The sequence below is a fragment of the Nicotiana tabacum genome, chromosome 22, assembly GCF_000715075.1.
Source record: "Nicotiana tabacum cultivar K326 chromosome 22, ASM71507v2, whole genome shotgun sequence".
NCBI lineage: Eukaryota > Viridiplantae > Streptophyta > Magnoliopsida > Solanales > Solanaceae > Nicotiana > Nicotiana tabacum.
Genome location: NC_134101.1, coordinates 32471318 through 32494060, shown reverse-complemented (window position 1 = coordinate 32494060; position 22743 = coordinate 32471318). Strand labels below are relative to the sequence as shown.

At 37.1% G+C, this 22743-nt stretch overlaps 1 protein-coding gene across 2 annotated transcripts; it reads left to right on the top strand.

Moving 5' to 3' along the window:
- Positions 1-512: 512 nt before the first annotated feature.
- LOC107768169 (putative late blight resistance protein homolog R1B-23) lies at positions 513-21703 on the top strand. 2 transcript variants are annotated; one of them, XM_075245052.1, is made up of 3 exons: positions 513-781; positions 1125-1176; positions 19058-21703. In XM_075245052.1, the coding sequence occupies exon 3, from the start codon at positions 19145-19147 to the stop codon at positions 21461-21463; it is 2319 nt and encodes a 772-aa protein (XP_075101153.1). In that variant the 5' UTR covers positions 513-781; positions 1125-1176; positions 19058-19144; the 3' UTR covers positions 21464-21703. The 2 variants fall into 2 exon arrangements, with proteins under 2 accessions (XP_075101153.1, XP_016442759.2); XM_016587273.2 differs by lacking the exons at positions 513-781; positions 1125-1176 and adding an exon at positions 16712-16923.
- Positions 21704-22743: the final 1040 nt, after the last annotated feature.

The window sequence follows — 22743 nt, the reverse complement described above, 5'->3', positions numbered from 1 at the left end:
ATCTAGAACGGTCGCATACACTTTTTGATTTCCGTTACATGGTTTATGTTACCTTAGACCAAATATACACCACTTTTGCATACTATAGGGATTATTATTGCTCATCTTATAAAATTGAGACTATTTTAGTTAAGACCCAAATAGGAGAGGCGATTTTGGATTTTTTTCTCACACGACTCGAGTTAAATTTGAATAGTACCCAGGTCAACTTTGCGATGATCGCGAATCATGCATGTGACTGTGTGCACATTCAATTTCTTTATTCTTAATTTTAGATCTAGAATAAATTATATTAAGTTGACTCCTAACTCTTTCAGCAAAGATAGAACGTGGAATGAGTCAGTAATCTACAAAATTATTCTATTTAATCTTGGGAGTTGGGAAGTAAAATTGGAGAATCATTTTACAGTTGAAGAGAGTACTCCTAATATTTATTTTCTTTCAGAAAAATGTGGAGTATAGTACAATTTTGAGTTATATATTCCACTTAAGTCGCATATCATGTGCCGTACGCGTACATACAGTTGTGTGCTTATGAATTCTAAATTGTAAAGTAAAGTTTGCATACCTTCTTAACGTGTAGGATTAATTAACATGTACTCCATTTATTTGCTTACTTCTTGTTATTCCCACAACAAAACTATATATATCCCTATTTATTCTTCAAAATTGAAGTCCACCATCTCCTATAATATTCTTTCTTATTTGTTATTTCTCTAACCATCAAATTAAGCAAAGTTGGAGCAATTAATCTCTCTGCTTCCACTCTCAATAACGGAAGGTGAGATTTCTTTTCGTGTTTCCCTTATCTTTTGTTAGTTTGCTATTTCTCTTTTGATCTTTTGCAGATAATATTCATATTTTTTATGACTTCTTTATGTTGCGATTATGAGCATAAACCTTGAATCATTCCTCTGAAAATGACCATGGAATCTATTAACTAGATCAAGATCAGAATGGATTTTGGATCTTTCCCAAGAAATAACACGATAAAAGAAGATAGTAAACGTAGCTAAATTTCATACCGAAAAGGACGAAACTGTATTTAGCTTTCCTCTCCAAGTCATGTACTTTCTAAATTCATCTTTCTTGCTAACTTTTTCTTTGCTTTTGCTGTGTTATAGTTTTGCCTTCGAAGTAGAAGAACGGCAAAAAGACTCTTCTTCTCGTTTGAATGTAAGATTGAACTTTTTTATTTGTTCTTTCTTATTTTGCCTGTTTTTGTTCTCTGACTCGAATATTTATATATCTCTATGAAGAGAGCACATAATTATGAGAACTTTATATAACTGTTACAATTTAAAAGAAATATAACAAATTTATAGCATGAAATTCAATTGTATACGGTCGAAATTGATTTCGGCTTTCGTACGATTGATCGAGATGGGGATCATAATGGACCGAAAGAAGATTTCGTAATATCGAGATGGGTTCCGAAGATGGCACGAACGAGCTTCAGATTTCAGGTACAGGTCAAACACTGAGTTCGAAGTCATTATCGAGCTCGGGTCCGAATCGAACTATGATCATGAGATGTTATGGAATCGAGCTTAAGGGACAAAAGCTAACCGATACCGAGCCCGAGTCATTACAAGACCCCGAGTCGGCATCGAGCTCAAATCCGCATCGAGCTCTAAAAACAATACCGACCAACACCGAGTCCGATCAAGCTCGAGCTCACAGACAAGAGTTGTTGCAACCGCACTAAGGGAGAGAATTTCAGCGGGAATCAGGAAAAAACTGATTTATCATGGACTCCCCACTATGTATTTTTAATTATATCTAAAGTAGGATCCTCCACTATAAAGAGGATGGCTACATTTCTGTAAAAGGCAAGTTTTTTTGCTTACATTGTAACCCAAATACCATACATTCCTACATTGAAGAGTTATTCCTTTTAGGTTCATAGATTGATTCATCTTGCTTAGTCCTTAAAATCATCTTCTTTCCAACCTTGCTTATTTTTTACCCTTTACAAACAATATTCAATATTTCTATTTATCCTTACGATTTGTATTAAGTTATACCACATTTCCTTAGAACTACGTACAAATTCAACTCTATTCGTTTTTCAGGTAAATAGTTTGGCGCCCACCGTGGGGCTAAGGATAACAATTGTTATTTGATACAAATCTACAAACACACACCATTATATGCTTGTCTTTTGAAAGTATATTTGACTTCGGATTAGCAATGGCAAACCCTCGATTAATGGCTTTACCTATCGACAACGAAGTCGGCCTTCAAGATGAAACCAACAACTTAACGCCCAGGGCCGGAAAATCGCTTATCAATGTCGTGGAAGCTCGAGTCGGACTACCTGAAGCTCGGGTCAAAGTACCTCTAGACGTTAATTCACATATGGCCCTTGAGGCAAACCAATGTTCTGAACCTGAAAATAGCGTTCATAGCGGTACTCGATCTGCAGCTCGAGACACCCATAACGTTGAGGAAAACGGAGTCAGCTTGCGTATAATTTTGAAATGCTGCAATTCCAATAGGTAGCGATAGCTCAATTGTAGGCCCAAACCCAGGTACCAAGCAGGCCGGAGCCCAGTCCACGCCCAGTCCACCTCGAAAAATTGCCCATAGAACAGAGCCAGCCATAGTAAGGTCAAATGAGCAAGAATCGAGGACTACTTCCGAAATTGCTAAGATAATCGAGGAGCTCACAAAGCAGATCGAAACAAACGATAAAAAAGTAGAAACATATAACTCTAGGGTTGATCAGATCCCGGTGGCACCACCAATGATAAAAGGGTTGGATTCCAAAAAATTCATGCAAAAGCCTTTTCCCTTGAGTGCAGACCCAAAATCAATCCCAAAAAAATTCCGTATGCCCGAGATTCCCAAATATAACGGAACGACTAACCCCAACGAACACGTCACCTCTTACACATGTACTATCAAGGGTAACGATTTAGAATATGACAAAATCAAAACTGTGTTATTGAAAAAATTTGGAGAGACCCTCTCAAAGGGAGCAATGATTTGGTATCACAATCTGTCACCGAATTCCATCGACTCATTTGACATGCTAGCAGATTCTTTCGTAAAGGCACACGTCGGTGCCATAAAAGTCGCAACAAGGAAATCAGAGCTTTTCAAAGTAAAACAAAGGGATAATGAAATGCTAAGGGAATTCGTGTCCCGATTTCAAATGGAACGCATGGAGTTGCCACCGGTCACAGACGATTGGGCCGTCCAAGCTTTCACCCAAGGGTTGAACAAGCGAAGTTCGATAGCATCACGTCCGATGAAACAAAATTTGATCGAATATCCAACTGTAACTTAGGCAGATATGCACAATCGATATCAGTCAAAAATCAGTGTCGAAGACCACCAATTAGGAGCTCATTCTGGATTAGTACATCCAAACAAGTTGGTTATTAAAAACCAAAGGGACATCGATAGAGAGCCAAGGTCGAACAGAGACCGATATCAACCATACACCACAAATCGAAGGAACGATGGTTCGGGATGCAATTCCGCCCGAAATAATTGAAGAAGTGATCAAGGACAGAATTCTCGGGGACTTAATGAGCAAAATTGGTTTCGATAAATATGCCGATCCTATAGAGGCACCTCGATTATCGGAATATAACTTTAGCATTGATCCATCGGGCATTATATCGGCAATCGAAAGGATCAAGGATACTAGGTGGTCCAGACCCATGCAAATCGATCCTTCCCAAAGAAACCCAAATTCAATGTGCAAATATTATGACACACATGGACACAAGATCGAGGATTGCAGACAATTAAGGGAGGAGGCAGCCCGTCTATTCAATGAGGGCCACCTTCGAGAATTCCTCAGCAATCGAGCCAAGAACCATTTCAGAGAGAGACGCCAACAGAAAAAATGAACAGGAGGAACCTTAACATATCATTCATATGATCGTCGGTGGGGTCGACACTCCACAGGAACCCATACTCAAACGTATAAAGATACCGATCACTAGAAAAAAATGAACCCGAGATTATGTGCCCGAAGACACTTTATCATTCAACAACGAAGAAGCCGAAGGTATCTCTCAGCCCCACAACGACGCTATGGTAATTTCTATCTTATTAAATAAAGTTCAATTTAAGCGTGTTTTAGTGGATCCAGGTGGCTCTGTGAATATCATCTGATCGAGGGTCGTGGAGCAGCTCGGTTTGCAAAATAAAGTCATGCCCGGAGCTCGGGTCTTAAACGGCTTCAACATGGCTAGCGAAACATCTAAAGAGGAGATTATTCTACCGGTAAACGTGGCTGGGACCATCCGAAATATCAAGTTCCACATAATCGAGGGCGACATGAGGTACAATGCCCTACTCGGAAGGCCTTGGATCTATAATATGAGGGCGGTACCTTCGGCTCTCCACCAAGTAATGAAAATCCCGACGTCGAACGGTGTAAAAATAGTATACGAGGAGTAGCATGCTGCGAAGGAAATATTTGCGGTCGATAAGGTAACGCCGATATCAACACTATCAACCTCGGAAAGGTCAAGCATCAAAGGTAAATGAGAAGTTAAATAGCAATCATAGCCACCAGCCTCGAACAAATCGGGGAAGCAAGAAATAGAAGAAGATGAGGAGGATTTTCTGACCTCTCAAACTTTTATCATCCCCGAAGATTCTGACGCCACCAAATCAACGGTCGAAGACCTGGAACAGGTTATATTGATCGAACATCTGCCCGAGATAAAGGTATACGTGGGAACGGGATTGACCTCCGAACTCAGGAAAAAACTTATTCAATTTCTTATCAATAACATAGATTGTTTTGCTTGGTCCCATTTAGACATGACAGGTATCCCATCGTCAATAACAACGCACCAGCTGAGCCTGAACCCTAGGTCCAAATCGGTGAAATAAAAAAGAAGATCTCAGTCCGAGGTAAAGAACGCATTCGTAAAGGACGAGGTAACTAAACTTCTCAAAATAGGGTCAATTCGGGAAGTAAAATATCCTGAATGGTTAGCCAATGTAGTTGTAGTCCCTAAAAAAGGGAACAAATTTAGAATGTGTGTAGATTATAAGGATTTAATCAAGGTGTGCCCCAAATATTCTTCTCCACTGCCTAAAATCGATCGCATGATCGATGCCACGGCCGGCCACGAGATCCTTACCTTTCTCAATGCCTATTTCGGGTATAATCAAATTCAAATGAACCCGGAGGACCAAGAAAAGACTTCATTTATCACCAAGCATGGAACATATTGTTATAATGTAATGCCCTTCGGGATAAAAAATGCAGGAGCTACTTACCAACGCCTAGTAAATAAAATGTTCGAAGAACAAATAGGTAAATCGATGGAAGTTTATATTGATGACATGCTAGTTAAGTCCCTGCGCGCAGAGGACTATTTGACTCATTTGCAGGAGACGTTCGAGATTTTAAGGAAGTACAACATGAAGCTCAACCCCGAGAAATGTGCTTTCGGGGTTGGTTCGGGCAAGTTCCTTGGCTTCATGGTATCGAATCGGGGAATCGATATCAACCCCGATAAGATAAAGGCCATCGAAGACATCATCGTCGTGGATAGTGTAAGGGCCATGCAAAAGTTAACCGGACGGATAGCCGCCTTAGGCCGATTCATTTCAAGGTTGGCAGATCGAAGCCACAGATTCTTCTCTCTACTCAAAAAGAAGAACGATTTCACCTGGACCCTGGAATGCCAACATGCATTGGAAGAATTGAAGTGATACTTGTTGAGCCCACCATTGTTTCACATACCGAAGGCAGATGAAAAACTTTACTTATACTTGGCGGTATCAGAAATCATGGTGAGTGGCGTACTAGTTCGAGAAGAGCAAGGTACGCAATCTCCTATTTATTACGTAAGTCGATCCTTAGGAGAAGCAAAAACTAGATATCCATAATTAGAGAAATTGTCACTTGCACTGATAAGCGCCTTTAGAAAGTTAAGACCATACTTTCAATGTCACTCCATATACGTGTTAACCACCTATCCACTTCGTAATATTTTGCGCAAGCCCGAACTATTGGGCCTATTGGCCAAATGGGCTATTGAACTCAGTAGCTACGATATCGAATATCGACCCCGTACAGCCATCAAATCCCAAATTTTAGCGGACTTCGTGGCCGATTTCACGCCAACCCTCGTACCCGAAGTTGAAAAAGAACTCTTGATAAAATCGGGTACATCATCGGGGGTTTGGACCCTCTTCACAGATGGTGCTTTGAATGTGAAGAGGTCCGGGCTCGGCATCATTTTGAAACCCCCCACGGGTGGCGTTATTAGGCAATCTATCAAAAATTCTAGGTTGACTAACAATGAGGCCCGAGTACGAGACCATGATTGCAGGTCTCAAACAAGCTAAAATCTTGGGAGCAGAAGTCATTGAAGCCAAATGTGACTCTTTACTGGTGGTGAACCAAGTAAACAGAACCTTCGAAGTTCGAGAAGGTAGAATGCAAAGGTATTTGGACAGATTACAGGTAACTTTGCACCGTTTCAAGAAATAGACTTTACAACATGTGCCTCGAGAACAAAACAGTGAGGCCAACGCACTCGCAAGTTTGGGTTCATCGATCGAGGAAGATAATATCGACTCGGGGACTATCATTCAACTCTCGAGATCCGTAATCGAAGGTCATACCGAGATAAATTCTACCAGCTTAACCTGGGATTGAAGGAATAAGTATATTGAATATTTGAAGAACGGAAAACTCCCCTCGAACCCTAAAGAATCGAGGGCCCTGCAAATCAGAGCTTCTCGATTTCTTTTGGTTGAAGATGGAACATTATACAGAAGAACATTCGATGGACCATTGGCAGTATGTTTAGGACCAGGAGACACCGATTATATTTTACGAGAGGTGCATGAAGGCACTTGTGGAAACCACTCCGGCACTGAATCACTAATTCACAAAATCATTAGAGCAGGATACTACTGGGATAGCATGGAAAAAGACACTAAGGAGTTGGTTCGAAAATGTGATAAATGCTAAAGGTTTGCAACGATGATCCATCAGCCCGGAGAACGACTTCATTCATTCATGTCCCCATGGCCATTCATGAAATGGGGGATGGATATCGTCGGCCCTCTACCATCGGTCCCAGGTAAAGCTAAATTCATTTGTTTATGATTGACTATATCTCTAAATGGGTTGAAGCACCGGCGTTCGAGAAAGTGAGAGAAAAAGAGGTTATAGACTTCATCTGGGATCACATCGTGTGTCGATTTGGGATACCCGCAGAAATAGTATGCGACAATGGTAAGAAATTTATCGGCAGTAAAGTGACGAAAATTTCTCGAAGACCATAAAATAAAAAGGATATTGTAAACACCATATCACCCTAGTGGGAACGGACAAGCCGAATCGACAAACAAGACTATCATCCAAAACTGAAGAAAAGGTTGAACGAAGATAAAGGGAAATGGAGAGAAATTCTGCCCGAAGTCCTTTGGGCATATAGAACAACATCGAAATCCAATACGGAGGCAACTCCGTTTTCCTTAGTGTATGGTTCCGAAGCATTAATTTCAGTCGAAGTCGGAGAACCCAATGCAATGTTTCGACATACGTCGGAGGAATCAAACCACGAGGCTATGAGTACTAGCCTCGAATTATTATATGAAAAATGAGAAGCGACACTTATTCGAATGGTTGCGCAAAAGCAACGAATCGAAAGGTACTACAATAGAAGAACCAACCTCCACCACTTCAAGATCGGGAACTTAGTCCTAAGGAGGATAACCGTCAACACTCGAGATCCTAATGAAGGGAAGCTCGGCCCGAATTGGAAAGGACCCTATCAAATCCTCGATAAAGTCAAAGGAGGGTCTTATAAACTCGGAATGATGGATGACAAACCATTACCAAACAACTGAAACATATCACTTCTCAAACGATATTATTGTTAAAGGTATGAGTTTCTCCTTTCTTTCGTCCATATATATATTTGACGCTAACTCATTGCAGGAGTTCGACCAAAGACATTGAGACCTCAGGTTTTAAAGTACACGTTGCACTTTTTTCCCTTAGATTGGTTTTTATCCCAATCGGGTTTTTCCGGCAAGGTTTTTAACGAGACAATAACTATGTGCTACCTGGGGACAATTCAATAGTATCCAAGGCTTGATACTGGGGGGGCATTACCCCTCAAATATATCAAGTTCGATGCAAGAAAGTTACTTCATAACAACAGGGTTCCGATAGGAAAAATTGTAAGAGCCAAATGGTCAAAATGAACCATGCTCATGTAGTTGGCCCGAGCCCTGACGCAAAACATGAACATATGTATAAATGACTTGCAAAGAAAAAAATTTTCTTTACCGATATCTTATATCCAAGAAAAATTTCTCTATTTCGAGATTTATTATGCAAATAGGCTTAAGGTAAATCAACGAGTTCGAGCAACACTCACTCAACTATAAAGCCCAAGGGCTACACCAACTTGAGTTCAAGCAATCATTCTCACTCGGAGACTATCTACGAAGCCCAAGGGCTGCTCTTATTTCGAGTTCGAGCAAGCACTCACTCGACCATTACGCCTACGGGCTACATTACTTCGAGTTCGAATCACTCACTCGACTACTAAGCCTACGGGCTACTTTTATTTCGAGTTCGAGCAAGCACTCACTCGACTATTATGCCTACGGGCTACATTACTTCGAGTTCGAACCATTCACTCGACTACTAAGCCTACGGGCTACTTTTATTTAGAGTTCGAGCAAGCACTCACTTAACCATTACGCCGACGGGCTACATTACTTCGAGTTCGAATCACTCACTAGACTACTAAGCCTACGGGCTACTTTTATTTCGAGTTCGAGCAAGCACTCACTCGACTATTACGCCTACAGGCTACTTTTATTTCGAGTTCGAGCAAGCACTCACTCAACCATTACGCTTACGGGCTACATTACTTCGAGTTCGAATCACTCACTCAACTATTAAGCCTACGTGCTACTTTTATTTCGAGTTCGAGCAAGCACTCACACGACCATTACGCCTACAAGCTACATTACTTCGAGTTCGAATCACTCACTCGAGTACTAAGTCTACAGACTACTTTTATTCCGAGTTTGAGCAAGCACTCACTCGACTATTAAGCCTACGGGCTATATTAATTCAAGTTCAAGCAATCACTCAACTCGACTACTAAGCCTATGGGCTACCTTATTTCAAGTTTGAGTAAACGCTCACTTGGTTATAAAGGCTACAAAGTCCAAATTCGATCAAATTGCCTAAAGCCTTATGAAAATATTCATAAGGCATGAATAAAACAAAATCTTCACAAGTCAGGAAATAAAACAGAGGCAAGTTGGGAAAAGAAAAGATATTTATATATGTATACAAGATTGTTTACATGATTGTTTACAATGTCCGAAATGGAAACTAAGGGCTAAGTTTATTGGTTATCTCTGGGGGCTGTCTTATCTCCATCGGGCTCTTCCCCACTCTTGGACCTGCTCTTGCTCCCATCATCGTCGTCATCATCATCATCGTCATCATCGGAAGCCAAGGCTTCAGCATCGGCCTCGAGCTCTTTATCCCTTTTTATCTCTTCAGTGAGATCGAAACCCCGAGCATGGATCTCCTCAAGCGTCTCCCTCCGAGATTGGGGGTTGGAAGTCTCGGCTGCCTCACTTTCTTACACCTAAGCAGCTTCAGCATCTGCCCGATAGACGGCCACTAATGCATCCGCATAGGACTTTGCTTTCTCGGCATTAGATTTGGCCTTATCAAGTTCGGAGACCAACCGAGCCTCGAGTTTCTCTATTCTTCTTGCTTGAACCAAGCTCTTCTCCTTCATGCCTTAAAGTTGGCTTGTAGTTGATGAAAATTGGGCCCGAATAGTTTCCTTTTTTGCAGCAAGACTATCCATGCCATCTTTCCATCCCATGGTCTCCGCGCTTATTGTATCAACTTCCTCACGAAGCTGCCCGATCGTCTCGAGTTTCTGCTGCAGTTGTGAGACCAAAATATTAGCCTCCAATCCTGAATCAAGCCCATGAGTTCTTAATATTAACATTACCTGCTCGGTCAGGTCAGTCTGGTCTTGATGAGCCTTGGACAACTCAGCTCGAAGACCTTTGATTTCTTCTTCCCTTTGCCCAGAAAGGAGTTTAAGGGCGTTCTTCTCCTCCGTAACCCATCGGAGGTCGGTCTCGAACCGATGTAGCTCAGCTCGAGACCGAGAACATGCTTATCGATGAACTGCCACGGCCTGCGAAGAAAGAAGAAAAGAAGTTAGAAAAGAATAGCAAAACATAAAAAGTAATATCAACAAATGGAGTTAAGAGCTTACCCGATTCAGAGCTAGCTGCACTTCTCAGAGAAGCCCCGACACATCACTAGGGCAAGCAGCGTCCTCGACCCTAGTAAATAAATCACGGAAGGGGCCCTCCCCTTCATGAAACTGGCTCATCTCGAGGGCCCCCAAAGATTGGGATTCCCGAATAGTCCCTTCGGAAAAAGCAGGGAGAGTTGGCGAATCTTTGATTACTATTGCCCCAAGCGACTCGCTTGGGGCGTTCTCCTCAGTTCGGAGAGCTTCAGGACCGGCCCCTTTCGACGTACCCACCGTATGTTGACTTCCGTAGAAAGCATCTTCGATCTCTAATGACTCGGGGACTTTGCCCGAGTCTTCCTCCAATATCTCCTCGGTCCGAGGCGAAGCCTTACAAATAACCATCGATTCAACTGCCTTTGGGGCATCGATGCTTTTCTTCATTCGGTCCGCCAGCACCGCCCCGTCGTTTTCTTCTTCTTCTTCTTCTTCTTCTTCGTTTTCATCCCTTAGATGAAGAACTGATTCTACGGTCAAAGGAATGGTACTCTTCCTCGGCTTACGAGCCGTCCTCATCTTCGATTTTGGATCTTCAAAAGCGGAGGCCCTTTTACTCTTATTATCCTTCACTGGCGTTGGAATAGAGGCCGGAGCCTCTTCCTCGACGGACGAGGGCCTCAAAACCGCATCTTTGCCTACACCTACATACTGGAAAATTTATTGAAGTATATGGAAATCATCTCTTTCGAACTACCAAAAATACGAGAAAGGAGATTACCATGATTTTTAGCCTCCCATCGGCCCTTTGATAAATCACGCCATGAGCGCTCGGTGTATGTGGAGGTCAAAGCCAGATCTTGTACCCTATTCTTGAGATCGGGAACTGTGCTGGGCATCCAGGGAACCGCTGTATCACAAAAAAGGGATATCGGTGAGAAAAGAAGTGAAAGGGCAAAATAGTAGGAGATAACAGCAGAATTACACTTACACTTCATGTTCCACTCCTTGGGAAAAGGCATCTTTTCAGTCGGAATCAGGTCCGAAGTCCTTACTCGAACGAACCTGCCCATCCAACCTCGATCCCTGTCCTTGTCTATGCTCGAGAACAGAAACTTGGTAGCCCGACGCTGAAGTTTTATTAACCCGCCTCGTAAGAGGCAAGGACAATACAATCGGATGAGATGGTCAAGAGTGAAAGGCATCCCCTCGATTTTGTTCATGAAGTATCGGATCAAAATAACAATCCGCCAAAAAGAAGGATGGATCTGGCCTAGGGTTATTTGGTATTGATGGCAGAAATCAATAATAACGGGGTCGAGGGGACCTAGCGTGAAATGGTAAGTATACACACTTAAAAACCCTTTCACGTAAGTGGTGATATCTTCGTTAGAAGACGAGATTACTATTTCTTTGTTCTCCCAATTGCAATCTTTCTTTAGCTGTTTGAGGTGCTTTTCGGTTATCGAACACATATACCTCGATACTGGCTCACATCGGCCGGGAACCGATGAGCCTTTATCGACCTTAAAATCAGAGGTAAGAACACACGTCCCAGGAACGCACTCTTCAGGCCGTGGCTCTACCGGTGTTTTGTCGGCGGCAGGCTGTGAAGAAGAAGCTTTCTCTTTCTGAGGAATGGTTTGTGATGTTTTCGCCATTTTTGAATTTAAAGATCGAGAATAGAAGAAGGTGACAAAGATTTGGTGGTTTTGGAGAAGGATTTTGCAGAGAGGAATCACAGATTTGCGAATGAACTCAGAAGATACGAAAAAGAACTTGGGAAATTTGGAAGATTGAAGATGTAAAAGTGATAAAGGCTAAAATGAAGGGTTATTTATAGATTGAAGCAATTGTAGTTCAATATCAACGGTGCCTGACCACCGTCTGACATGCAAAAAATGCCTTGATAAACTAAATCGACGGGACAACTATCACGTACGTCATGGTCGGGTCGATGCAAACGCCAGTGCATATCCAATCGAGTTATTGAGAAATCATATCAATTCTCGCCACATCCTTCCCGAGAAACGAGGGGACTATCTGTATAAGGTCCAAATTGATTTTCGGTCTTCCTACTATTGATTGAGATGGGGATCATAATGGACCAAAGAAAGACTTCGTAATATCTAGATGGGTTCCGAAGATGGCACGAACGAGCTTCAGATTTCAAGTACAGGTCAAACACCGAGTTCGAAGTCATTATCGAGCTCGGGTCCGAATCGAACTATGATGAGATGTTATGGAATCGAGCTTAAGGGGCAAAGTCCAACCGATACCGAGCCCGAGTCATTATCAGACCCCGAGTCGGCATCGAGCTCAAATCCGCATCGAGCTCTAAAAATAATATCGACCAACACCGAGTCCGATCAAGCTCGAGCTCACAGACAAGAGCCGTTGCAACCGCACTAAGGGAGAGAAACTCAGCGGGAATCAGGGAAAAGCTGATTTATCATGGACTCCCCACTATGTATTTTTAATTATATCTAAAGTAGGATCATCCACTATAAAGAGGATGGCTACAAGGCAAGTTATTTTGCTTACATTGTAACCCAAAAACCATACATTCATATATTAAAGAGTTATTCCTTTTAGCTTCATAGATTAATTCATTTTGCTTAGTCCTTAAAATTATCTTCTTTCCAACCTTGCTTATTTTTTACCCTTTACATTCAATATTCAATATTTCTATTTATCCTTACGATTTGTGTTAACTTATATCACATATCCTTAGAACTACGTACAAATTCAACTCTATCCGTTTTTCGGGTAAACACCAATATTACAGTTGTGGCAGAAAAATATTTATATTTGTAGCACGCAGTTCCATTAAAATAAACATATTAATTATTAATTTCTAAATATAAGCAATTTGAATGAAAAGTCAAATAATTATTTGTACAAAAATCATGCTTTTTTTTTCTCTTTATCTATTAGCTTTCCTTCTTTTTCTTCATCTTCTTAATTTTATTTTCTGCCGAAGCCAATATATTTTCTAAATTTGTTCCATTCGTTTTCTTTTTAATTATCTTTCTTAAGTTTTTCTCTTCCTTCTTTCTTCCTTTCTTAACATAAAGATCTTACTTCGATAATAATATATGTTAATATATACAAAATATATATCTATATATATATATATATATATATATATATATATATATATATATATATTGAATTAACACATATAAAATATACAAAACATATACATAAAAAATATATCTTCAATTAAGATGACACTTAGATATGTGAAATATACATAAAAATAATATAGCTTAAATTTAATTAAGATGGCATATAAATATATAAAAAATATATATAAAAAAAATACATCCTGAATTAAAATGGCACTTGACATATAAAATATATTTAAAATATACATTAAAAATACATCTTAAAATAAGATGGCACTTCACAAATAAATATACAAAAATTATATACATAAAAATACATTTTGAATTAAAGTGATACTTGATATACAAAGTATAAAAAGACGTATAAATCAATACATCTTGAATTTAGGTGGCATTCACATATGCATCAGATTTTAAAAAATGGAGTGAAGAAGATGAATGTTGGGCTTCATTTTTGTAATATGCTAATAATAAAAAAAAATAATTTTATGGAATAAACAATAAATGATACTATTTTTTTAAATAATAGTTAAAAAGGATCAAGTGTTTAAAAAACTCCATAAGGATAGTTATGTATTTGCATAATATTGAGCCCAAACATGGTAGTGTAGTACATCACGAAAATTTGGGAATAAGAGATGCATGCTTTGCATAGTAAAATGTATGAGAACATCCTTGTTAATTTAAAATAAATGCTATAATTACACTAAACACTCATACAATTTAATGAATCAACTGTAATATACCACTTGTATTCTAAAATATACACTACCCATATTCTAAAATCAACAATTTCACCCTTTTATTATTGAAATCCTAAACAAATTAAATATAATATTTATCCCTTCTTTTTTTTTTTTTCAAATCCTACACAAATTAAATATAATATTTAATTTATCCATATTTCCCTAAGCCAAACACAATATAATAAAACACAATCCTCACAAGATGAAGAATAAAAAGCACTTTCTTTTGCAATAATTCTACGTAGGCTATCATTGATTATAACTGACTTCTTGAGCATTTAAAATTGTGAGTTTCTTAAAGGCGGAATAGCTTAATAAATACTTTTACTCGTTCGGTTTTATATCTTGACCTTCCTATTATTCAAAGTGTCATCTAAGTACCTATAATTGGTGATAGAAACTATTTCAATTTAAATCCCTCCTATTGTTGACCAAGTATACGTAGCAATTTGCCGGTTGAGTTTGGACAAAATGAGTGTATGTCACACATTATCTACAGGAATGTGAAAAGAAATAATTACGTAGAAGTACAAGTGAGGTATTCAAAGAATAAATTTTATTATTAGGAAATAAGGGTCCTTAACCAAATTTAGCCTATATTCTTTTCTCTTACACCAGTTTCAGTATACGCGCATTACGCGTGTACCTATATCAAAGAGTATATAATTTTAAAAATAATAAAATATTATTAAATAATGTAATTGAGTTACAAAATAAAATTTTAAAAAGAGTAAGTTCTTGAAATAAATAATATTAATGATATCTAGATAGATCGGTAAAGAAAAAAGTCTTGCTATACAAAATTCTCAGACATATAATGCAAACACTAATGGGATAAAATTCTAAATAAATTATTAATATAATATAAATCCAAACAACACAATACATTTTAATCAATTTTGATCAACCCATAGCTTCTTCATTCGTGTCTCAAAAGAATTCCATGATCAATTTGAATACAAAGAATATGATCCATCATTGATTTATCAAAATTTTAGTAGAATTAATAAGATAACCTTAAATACTTTTCCTCGCCTAATAATTATACAGATCTTTTTAAATATACATTTTTATTAATTTTGGTTAATAAACTATTATCGTTATTCACAAAAAAATTCTAACTTTGGTTTATATTTGAGCTTGTCACTTATATCTTAATCAAATTTTTAAGAAAAGATTATATCTCCGTATTCAAATTTCTAGCCTTCGTCCAAATTTATCTTTCTATAGCATCTTTTTCTCTTACTGTTAAATATCCTCTCAAATATTTCTTCATATCAAAGTTCCATAAAGTATGTTATTGTTTTTAAAAAAAATGTAAATTCTCTTTTGTGTTTTTAGTTATTAACTAATATTACAATAAATTTTAAAATTATTAGCGGTAATGATAGTAACATATATATATATATATATATATATATATATATATATATATATATATATATATATATATATATATATATATATATATATATATATATATATATATATATATATATATATATATATATATATATATATATATATATATATATATATATATATATATATATATGAGTGTCGAATCATATTATCAATCTTAACAATAATTTGTTCTTACTTTTTAAAAAAAAACTATTTCATTTTAAGTATTATGGTTCATAATTATATCGAAACTCATTTCTCGAAATATGAGATAATATACCTTAATATTGTCATTCATTAATTCATAAAATATTGTTAAAATAGGGTGTAACTTAGTTTATTTATATTTAATATTCATGACTGTTATTAGATCTTGACAAATAGGGAATTAAAATTAAATTTTCGGGTTTTCTTCTTTGGATATGAATTAGCTAGATTAAAGAGTTATATAGTTATTTTATGCAATTTAAATTAGAAAATAATTTATATAAGTTAAAATTTCATTCAATTTAGAATTTCTAAATATTAGGAGCTCCTATTATAGAAATTTTTTATTAATTTTAAAGTATTAAATATTAAAAAAATAATTAAATAATAAAATTATGTTTGATGTATAATATAATATACATGTTATCCATCATTAATGATTAAACAATTTGTAGTAAAAGTAAAAAATTATAAATCACCTTAAGACTTTGTGCACATGTAAAATATTAGAATTAACAATATAAGTGGTTAGTACTACAACTTATAATGAACATAAGATTCCTAACGTGATAAAACTTGGAAACATTTAAGGAAAATACTTACATAATTTAAATATGGAAAAAGCTTGTATAAGTAAAATCAAACTCAATTTTAGATTCCTTCATATTAGGAGTTTTTACCTAGTTCGGAAGAATTTAATAAATAAAATTTAGTTAATTTTTAAAGTATTAAATATTAGGATAGCAAGTAAATTACAATTACAAATTTGTCTAATGTAAAATCTACTTTTAAAGAGTAAAAAAGAGAAACGACATTTCACTAAAGGGTTTCGTGCTTTTAATATAGTATAGATAGATATAGATATAAATAATTTAACCTATTTGTATATAATTTGAAACTTTTTTTTACCTATTAACAGAGTGTTAAGAAGATCAATATTAAAAGTGATTTGAGAGTGATATTTACGTTCGTCGTTGCGGATTTAAATATTTTTGGATGAATTAAAATGAAAAGTTAAAAGCTTCGTCGTTGGGGTTTTAAAAGCTTGTATAACGCTTCATTATTCAGCATTGAAGCCCACCATCTCCAAATCCTATCGTATTCTTTCTGAATTTCGGTTTCTCTAGTCCAAATGCATCAAATCGGAGCAATTAATATCTCTATTGCCACTTTCAATAATGGAAGGTGAGATTTCTTTTTAGCTTTCCACAGTTCCACTTCTTTTTGTTATTTGCTAAGTATTTCTCGTCTGATCCTTTGTAGAATTCACATTTTATGTCTTCTTTATGCTGTGATTATGAGTTTATTTTCTTCCTAAATTCACCCGCCACATCTAGAAAGCTCACTAGAAACTTTTCTCCATTTTGGCTAATGAAGTCTTTAACAACGGTAAGTTGGAAGAATGAGGTAAAAAAAGACTTTTGAAGTCGTGTGTAACAATTTAGGATATATTTTTTTGTTAAGTAATTAAAGAAGTTCAGAGGTCAGATTAAAAATAATAAAAGTTGTGGATAAATATTAAAATTTTTAAAAAATCATACTCATTCAAATTATTTCAAATTTTCATTCGCTTCTTTCTCCTCTTTACTTCTTCTCCTTCTTCCTTATTTCTTCTTTCTCTTCCTCATTCTCTCATTCTTCTTCCTTACTTTCTTCTTCTGCTGGTTCGACTATGTCGTCATCATCTTCTTCTTCTTCATTTTCTTCCTTGTCTTTTTCTTCTTACCCTGTTCATCTCATTTCTTCTTCTTCTTCTTTTTTCATTTTTTCTTTTCTTCTAGTGGTTTAAAATATACGAGAGAAAGAGAAAAATATGAAATTTTACAAAGTGAGTATTCTGTAAAATACCGTCGAGATATTTTGAGACATTCTCATATATTGGTATTATGCAAAACATCCCGGGATGTTTCAAATATTCCTTGAAACATCTCCCGGGATGTTTGAAACATCTCCCGGGGATGTTTAAAACATCTCCCGGAATGTTTCAAACATCTCCCTAGATGTTACAAAAATCTCTCGGAATGTTTGAAACATATTCCTAAATGTTTGAGGATTAGGAGTGGCGGGGATAGAGAGAAGCTTTGCGAGATAGAGGAGCTAAGGGAGGATAGAGAGGAGCGTTGCGAGATGGAGGAACAAGGGGAAGAGGAGGAGTGGCGAGAGGAGCCGGAAGAGGAGGAGGGGAGGAGTGGGAGGAGGAATAGGGGTGGAAGAGGAGGGAGACTTTTTTGTGAATAAGAAAACTTTGGGAGAAACTTTTCAACAATAGCTAAATGTAACAGCTAATTTCGACCAAGTAATCAAGAATATTAGATAACGAATTAAAGATAAAATAAATAACCAAACCAGTTGTGACGTTGAGTCCGGGCTCGGATTTAAGCTGAACAATAGTTTTGCCCTCGACCAGACCCTCGATTCAAAGCCAAATGTATATGAAGAACTATGATTAAAATAAGAACCCTTCAATAGCTAGAAAGCAGAGAAATAAGTTTGTATTGCCTTGGTATGCGTGTTACAATGTGTCTATAGAATAAAAAACTTCCCATTTATCTAAAAAAGGTAAAAATCCTCCTTATACGTCAATCACTAAGTGATTGACACTACCGACATCGGGCGTCGTGATATCCGGTTAGGTGCGGATATCACGACTCTTTGTTAGTCGTGTGCAACCGTTTGTAGTGCTTTCTACGGTCTTGGAGCTCGTTTCGGATTCAGGGAGTATTGTCTTATCAGGCCCGGTGGCGAGTACCCCGTTCCAGCTTCGATTCGAAGAATTTTCAGATTCGGTCTCTATCCCATACATTCATATTTCTTACTTCGTTTGACTTACCGGAAACTTGGGGTGTGTGCTACCCCCGAGTTCACCCGTATACACTTGTATATCAGGTATAATATGCGATACAAAACAAGAATGATCTTATTTTACAACCTAAAAATTTAGGACTTCCTTTCCAAATCATTATTGTCTAAGATATCTGGGAAATCAATGAACATTTAAAACCAGCAGCTTTATGATAAAGTAGGATTACACTTGAGCTATTTGTATACTTAATAACATGAAAATTTCTTTATTTTTCCTTTGTCTCTTATCGTATTTCAAATAATTTGAACATAAATTTTCATCGATTTACTATTAAGGTGTGATGTTATAAATTAAGATTTTGGAGGTTTACTCTATTTATTCATCTTCATTATATATTGGTGGCCTTTAGACCCATAAAACCTTACATGTGGCATTACTTTGTTATTATTTTTTGGTTTGGGTTCTTTCTCTAAATTAAGAAGATTGTTAATGTTGTTTTCATTTATTTTATGGAAGGTGACGGAGCTATTAACTCTAAGGCAGTTGGATAGTAGTTTACACTATCTTGAAAGACACAATTAGCGGTAGTTTTCAACAATTGAGATGGAGGTTGTTGAGGCATGTGGAAAAGGAACTTTTTCTACTGCAGAGCCTTCCACCCGACGTAGTTTTCCATCAACTGATGATGAAGTTGTGGGCTTTGAGAAAGATGCAGAAAGTATAATGAAGAAATTGGCCGGTGGAGCAAAGGAGCTAGATGTTATCTCAATCTTTGGAATGCCGGGATTGGGTAAAACAACTTTGGCTAGGAAAGTGTACAACAATTCTTCTATTGTTAATCACTTTGATGTTAAAGCATGGATTTCTGTTTCACAAGCATATAATAGGATGAAGTTGTTGGTTGAGATTTTCAAACAAGTAACAGGTGATAAGAGAGAAATGAAAGAGGACGTTGACATAGCTGACAAGTTGCAGAAGACTCTAAAAGGCAGGAGATATCTCATTGTATTAGATGATATATGGGAAGTCGATGCATGGGAAGATTTGGGATTATGCTTCCCTAAAGGTGAAGATGGAAGCAGAGTAATAGTAACAACTCGAATTGAAGAAGTGGCTAAGCATCTTCAACACCGTAGTGATCCTTATTCTCTTAGATTTCTAACACCGGAAGAGAGTTGGGAATTACTGCAGAAGAAAGTATTCCAAGGAGAGAGTTGTCCTCCGGATCTACAGGAAGCAGGGTTACAAGTTGCAAAACACTGTAAGGGGTTGCCTCTTGTGGTTGTCCTGATTGCTGGAATTATTGTGAAAATGGAAAGGGAGGCATCCTTGTGGCTTGAGGTTGCAAATGACTTAAGTTGTCATGTTTTAGGAGAGCAAAGCATGAAGGTAATGCAATCAAGTTATGATCATTTGGAAGACCACTTGAAATCTTGCCTTCTTTACATGGCATTCTTTCCAGAAGACCATGAGATTTTAGTGTCTGATTTGCTGAAGTTATGGATGGCTGAAGAGTTTGTAGAGAATATTGACACAGAGAACATAGAGGAAACATCTAGAATTTGCTTGAATGATCTACTTAAGAGAAGCCTAGTGATGGTCTCTAAGAGGAGTTTTAATGGTGACACAGAATACTGCACAGTTCACGATGTAGTGCGTGAGTTTTGCTTGGCAAAACTTATAGAAGAAAAGTATATGCAGCTGACAATGCCATACAGTCCAAATCGACATGTGTATTCGAAGGAATCGCGGTTATGCATTTATATTCATGATGATCTGGTTAAACAATTAGATCATTGTGAATATCAGCTGGATAAGATTCCAATGCTCGAGTCCAAGCTGGAAACTAAGTGCTTTGGTGATTGTCCTAAGCCTTTGGAGTTCATTGCCCATCCAGTACAATTCAACACATGGAATTATTATCAATCAGATCCTTTACCTTTACTGGTTAAATTAAGACTTGTTCGTGTGTTGCGTTTGATGGATGCAGACTACTTGCCAAGTTCTTGGACTACTGCAGTACAATCTCTAACTTACTTGAGGTACCTTGAAATTTCTGTCAAAGAATTTGATTTCAAGTGGATATCTCACCTACTCGATCTTCAAACTCTAGTGGTTCGTTCAGCCATCTGCAATCCAATGACATCGCTTGCTATATGGAAAATGACAAAGCTAAGGCATGTGAATATAACCAAATTTTCCTTGGTATGGGAAGACGATGATCGGGCAGTTTTTGAACAATCTTCAACAACTATGCTAGAGAACTTGAAGACATTTGGTATGTGCTGTACATATGTGGATGATATGAATCCAAGGTTCTGGTGGAGGTTCCCCAATCTTGAACAACTTTGCCTCAAAATTGAAGATGTACCTAGTCGTCCTTTGTTTCCCATACCAGAAATTCATACTCGCCTTCAATCTCTTGAACTTGAAGTAAAAAATGGCAGGAAAGGATACAATACTTCAGTTGGATGGGACAACTACTTTGTCTTCCCTTCAAATCTTAGGCGTTTGAGCATTCGCAACATGTCACTAACGGAAAAGATAGTGTCAAACATTGCAAGTTTGAGGATGCTTGAGAGTCTCACATTAATAAGGGGATCTCGATTCTGGAATATGAACTACTGTTGGGACGTCACATATGTCGAGTTCCCTGCACTCAAATACTTGACATTAAATATTAGGGATTTGACAGAATGGAAAGCTTCAGAGGAATCATTTCCCATGCTTGAAAAACTAGTTATCAAAGGTTATTGCTACCTTGAGGAGATCCCTCCTTGCTTTGTGGATGTTTCAACGCTCCAACTTATTGAAGTGGAAGATTGCATGGATTCTCTTGGAATTTCAGCTATGAATATTAAAAAAGAAATTGAAGAAACTACAGGATGTGACAGTCTCCAAGTTCGTATACTGGAGGACTAATAAAGATGGTAATTAAGCCACCAATTCAGCACCTCTTTTTCCATTTGATCATATGGAAACAATTTTTATTAGCTTCTGTGTCTTGCATTATTATTTTTATCATACTTAAACAGCATTTTGGAGTGTATACATAAATGTTTCATGCATATCCTTTATAAAATGTCTCCCTCCTAGTGTACAACTGAATAAATTGTAATAAATATTCAGATCACTACTATTGCTTATTATAAATAATTTGAGTACTACTGCAGTTCATCCTAGCCCGGTATACATTTTTTATTTTTGTGTTTAGTGATAAGTTGGGAAAAGTTGTGAATCCATCTTGCTCCTTGAGTCCATATTGAGAAATCATTCCCCGAAAAAATACTTACCCGCAATTACATTCCCTTTTTTCATTTCACGTGATATTATTTTATTTTTAATCTGTTAAAAAAGGAATGACATGTTTTTATATTAATTTTTTTTTGGCTTTAAATTCACATTTTACCTTATGACCTAATTCTATAGCCACATAAATATCATGACAAGTTTATTATCACAAGTTTCAAAATTTTTGCTTTTTTCTCGTTAAACTCGTTGACTAGCTAAACGACTTTGCATAGAATGAAATAAAGGAAGTAATAATGTTTTCCTTTATTTTGATTTATCTTTATTTGCAAAGATTCTTTTTTCTCGAGGGCAAGGTTTTCCTTCTATAAACTAAAGAAGAGTTTCTTCTTAGTTTAGGGTGCGAAGAAGAAGTGAATAAAGAAAAAGAGAGACTAATGCTTAGCCAAGAGCGGATTTGGGAAAATTATACATTGTGAGAGAAGGGTTTAATAGTATTGGAAAAAAAGATTTGGGTAAGGTTATTTAGATAATTTCAAGAGAAACAACAGCTATCTCTAACGACCCGACCGGTCGTTTCGAGCATTTGCACTTCGCTCGGTGGTTTGAGGGCATGAGGAGCTCCGCATGATATATTACAACTTGTGTGAATCGTCGGTTTTGGTTTTTCAGGTGATTCAGAAGTGATTTGAAAGAATGAATTTCATGTTTGAAGCTTTAAGTTGGAAGAGTTGACCAAGTTTGACTTTTATGTATTTGACCGCGGAACGGAGTTTTGTTGGTTTCGTTTAGTCTGGATGTTAATTTTGGACTTGGGCGTATGCCCGGATTTATATTTGGATATTTTTAGAAATTTTCAACGCTAATTGGCGAAAGTTGGAAAATTTGAAAGTTTAGAAAGTTCATAAGTTTGACCAGGGAGTTGACTTTGATGAAATCGGGTTCAGATTGTG

What these genes read in the sequence shown, in the direction of transcription:
- LOC107768169 (XM_075245052.1), top strand. Translation starts at nt 19,145, where the DNA reads ATGGAGGTTGTTGAGGCATGTGGAAAAGGAACTTTTTCTACTGCAGAG.